Source organism: Limulus polyphemus, unplaced genomic scaffold (genome assembly GCF_000517525.1).
Source record: "Limulus polyphemus unplaced genomic scaffold, Limulus_polyphemus-2.1.2 Scaffold6998, whole genome shotgun sequence".
Lineage (NCBI taxonomy): Eukaryota > Metazoa > Arthropoda > Merostomata > Xiphosura > Limulidae > Limulus > Limulus polyphemus.
Genome location: NW_013672608.1, coordinates 5,163 through 8,794, shown reverse-complemented (window position 1 = coordinate 8,794; position 3,632 = coordinate 5,163). Strand labels below are relative to the sequence as shown.

General features: G+C 31.8%; 1 protein-coding gene across 1 annotated transcript in view; it reads right to left on the bottom strand.

Moving 5' to 3' along the window:
- Positions 1–3,632, bottom strand: part of LOC106474257 (protein fantom-like) — a 29,542-nt gene that overhangs the window by 21,525 nt on the left and 4,385 nt on the right. The window contains exon 2 of the mRNA XM_013934947.2: positions 2,498–2,604. Coding sequence (XP_013790401.2) covers positions 2,498–2,604 — 107 coding nt within the window. The remainder of the gene's footprint in view (positions 1–2,497; positions 2,605–3,632) is intronic.

Below are 3,632 nucleotides of genomic sequence, written 5' to 3'. Positions count from 1 at the left end.
TGAATGTTAAACATAACACTATAACACCTGATGAAGCCACTTTATCTGTACACTAAATGTTAAACATAACACTATAAAACCTGATGAGCCACTTTATCTGTACACCAAATGTTAAACATAACACTATAAAACCCGATGAAGCCACCTTAACTGTTCACTAAATGTTAAACATAACACTATAACACCTGATGAAGCCACTTTATCTGTACACTAAATGTTAAACATAACACTATAACACCTGATGAAGCCACCTTAACTGTTCACTAAATGTTAAACATAACACTATAACACCTGATGAAGCCACTTTATCTGTACACTAAATGTTAAACATAACACTATAAAACCTGATGAGCCACTTTATCTGTACACTAAATGTTAAACGTAACACTATAACACCTGATGAAGCCACTTTATCTGTACACTAAATGTTAAACGTAACACTATAAAACCTGATGAGCCACTTTATCTGTACACTAAATGTTAAACGAGTGAACAGTTAAGGTGGCTTCATCAGGTGTTATAGTGTTAAAATGTTAAACATAACACTATAAAACCTGATGAAGCCACTTTATCTGTACACTAAATGTTAAACATAACACTATAACACCTGATGAGCCACTTTATCTATGTTGTTGTTGGACTTAGGATTCTTCTACAGTTGGTGTCTGTGACTTGTTATCAATACATTCAATGATAAATAAACAGCGCACACTTCACTTGTTTTCAAAATAATATATATATTCGGAACAAGTTAAACGTATGTACAACAAATTCTTTACACTATAGAGATTACAGGCATATCATAAACACTGTATGTATAGTTCTCTTCTTCTTGTCAAAAGTCCACTTAGGCCTATTCAACTGATAAGCTGAACTACCATTCTCTATATCTATCGCATTAGTATTCCATGTATAATTCACTTACTCTGCCTCATTGAGTTACTGCAGTTGTATCCTGAACTTCAGATACTCGTCTGCTTTTTCATATTTAGGCCTACTTCCAATAATCATCTGCTTTTTTTGTCAAAGTCCTCATAGGCAGGTTCAATTGCTTTAGAACACCCTTTGACACAACAAATTATTCTCCTAAAGTGTCATAAAACTGTTAGTCTCACTTTAACGTATCAACCGTTAGACTATTCACTCTTATGACGGTTAGCTTTACGTTTTCTAACCTTTTCTTTGGCCGCACTTCTACTTCCCATTCTCTGGTCTCTCGTTTGTTCTGTCTGTCTGCAGTTTCCACTCGTCTCACACTATTTATATGTTTATCACTTAATCGTCTGCCCACTATATCCTCAACATCAATAAATTTCACACGATGTTCAATAATCTTGACATCAATGAGTTATAAACACAACATACGACTCTTACCAATTTACATGTCTAAACTTGTCATAACATTTACTTTCAAATAATTGCTTCTAACTCTTTTGTTATGGACAAAACTAAACAACCATAAATTATTCACTCACAAAATAAATTAATCAATAATATCTACACTAGACAGTCATTTATATCATGACAGTGGTTTTTCTGCCACTGACCACCAAATTTGTTTTTTTATATACAACCACAACACCAAGAATAGACATACACAACGGCTTCATCAGTCTTTCTGCCAATCATGAGAAATAACATTTGACGTTGTTTGGTATTGCATTTCTCAGTTTATTGTTCAACGTGTCAGAAAAACAGCAACAGGATGTAAGGTAATGTATCACCTGTAGGCCACAAGTAACCTAACTATGACTTTCAAGAAGAAAAAACACTGGCCAATTACATAAACATCAGGAACATTATGGTCTTAGAGCAGTTAATGAATGGCCTCGGTCTTCATTAAGTTTCACTTTCTCTTATGAATTAAAGCTGCAAGATATTTGGATAATTACAGTGGTGTTGTATTACCCTGTAGGTACTTAGAATGTTAACAAATTGTTGGGTTCCCCTCTAAATATTCATAACATTACACCAGTGTTAGATTCCCTTCTGAATTCTCATTTTGTTACAGCAGTGTTTGATTTTCCTCTATATATTCATATCATTACAGCAATAATGGATTTTTTCTGAATTTTCTTATCATTGCAGAAGTGTTGAATTCCTCTCTCAACTCCCATATTGTTATAGCAATTTTAGAATGATTAGTGCTCTAAAAAACATTCTTTCCATAAAGTATCCAGACATGAAAATCAGACACAGATGTGACCCAAAACATTATCATCCACTGCATTTCTTCTGAGATTCAATCCACCCAATCTTTTCAAAACCAAAAACCCTGAATATAAGATGCCATGCTGTTTTCTGCTTATCCTAAGATATATTTTCCAAGGATTTACACCAAGAGTTAACTTTCTACTAAATTTCTAAATGTTATACAGAAATACACTCCTGCAAAAGATGTTATAGTGTTGTTTAACATTTGGTGTACATATATATTATGTATGAAAGCTATATTAACGACAGAGAAGATTCAATTCTTATAAGCAGGTATTTTTACCTTTGTTAAGAATTTTGTTTTTTGCTCCATTTCCTCAAGTTTTTCTTTCAGATGAATGTGGTTTTCCCATAATTCTTTGTACTGTTTTTCTAAACTAGTATATTTTTCTGAAGAAAAATAGTAAAGAGTTAATTAACCAATACAGTTCTCACCACACAAAAATTACTCTTAAAGTAACAGTCCTGTTCTAATTAAATATACTCAACAAAAATCTCAACTGAAGAAAGAAAATTCCATAAAACAATAAAAAGTTAAGTATTTTAAATCATATACAACTGCATTCTCTATGTATAAATCAAATACATTTGCATTGTTACTAAGGCTTAAAACAGTGGAAGAGAGCAGTCCACACACTTGCCTATAGCATTATTTTTAAGACAGGCATTGCCAAGTACCTTTTGGTAGTTTAGTAATTAAATATTTTTATTATATGTATGTAAAATTCAACAAATGGCCCCCCTCCAGATATGTTGCTATTACTTTTGATACCTGGATTACAGAAATTGTAAATCAAACTACTGCTTTGTTTAATAAAAAATTAAAGGTATAAAAAATTTTTATTCTTTATACTGAAAATGTTTACAAGTAGTTATATCTTTAGAACAACTAGTAACCTTGTATGATTGACATTATTATTAATGGCTGGCCTAAAACTGGACATCAACCTACTGTAATCTATTACAAACTGTCAGCTGATTTTCCTATTTCTGCATTTCAAAGCTACACAGTTGTTTTACATTTTATATATATGAATGCCAATTAAATTCATTTTATGTATTATTTTAAAATAAATTGTGTCTGTCACTGATTGATGAACCAGGTGGTGATTTGGCTTCACTAAGTTTTAACCTTTCATTACCATTCTAAATGTATTGGTCAAGGTGACTGTCAGAAACTAAGTTATGTTTGCCAATTGTCAATTAAAGGCTTTTACTTATATTTCTTAATAGTATAAATATATGTTGTTGTTGGACTAAGGATTCTTCTACAGTTGGTGTCTGTGACTTGTTAGCAATACATTCAATGATAAATAAACAGCGTACACTTCACTTGTTTTCAAAAAACTGATATTAGGTGTGTTTATGTGTCCCTGTCATTAATATAGCTTTCATATAAACTGATATTAGGTGTGTTT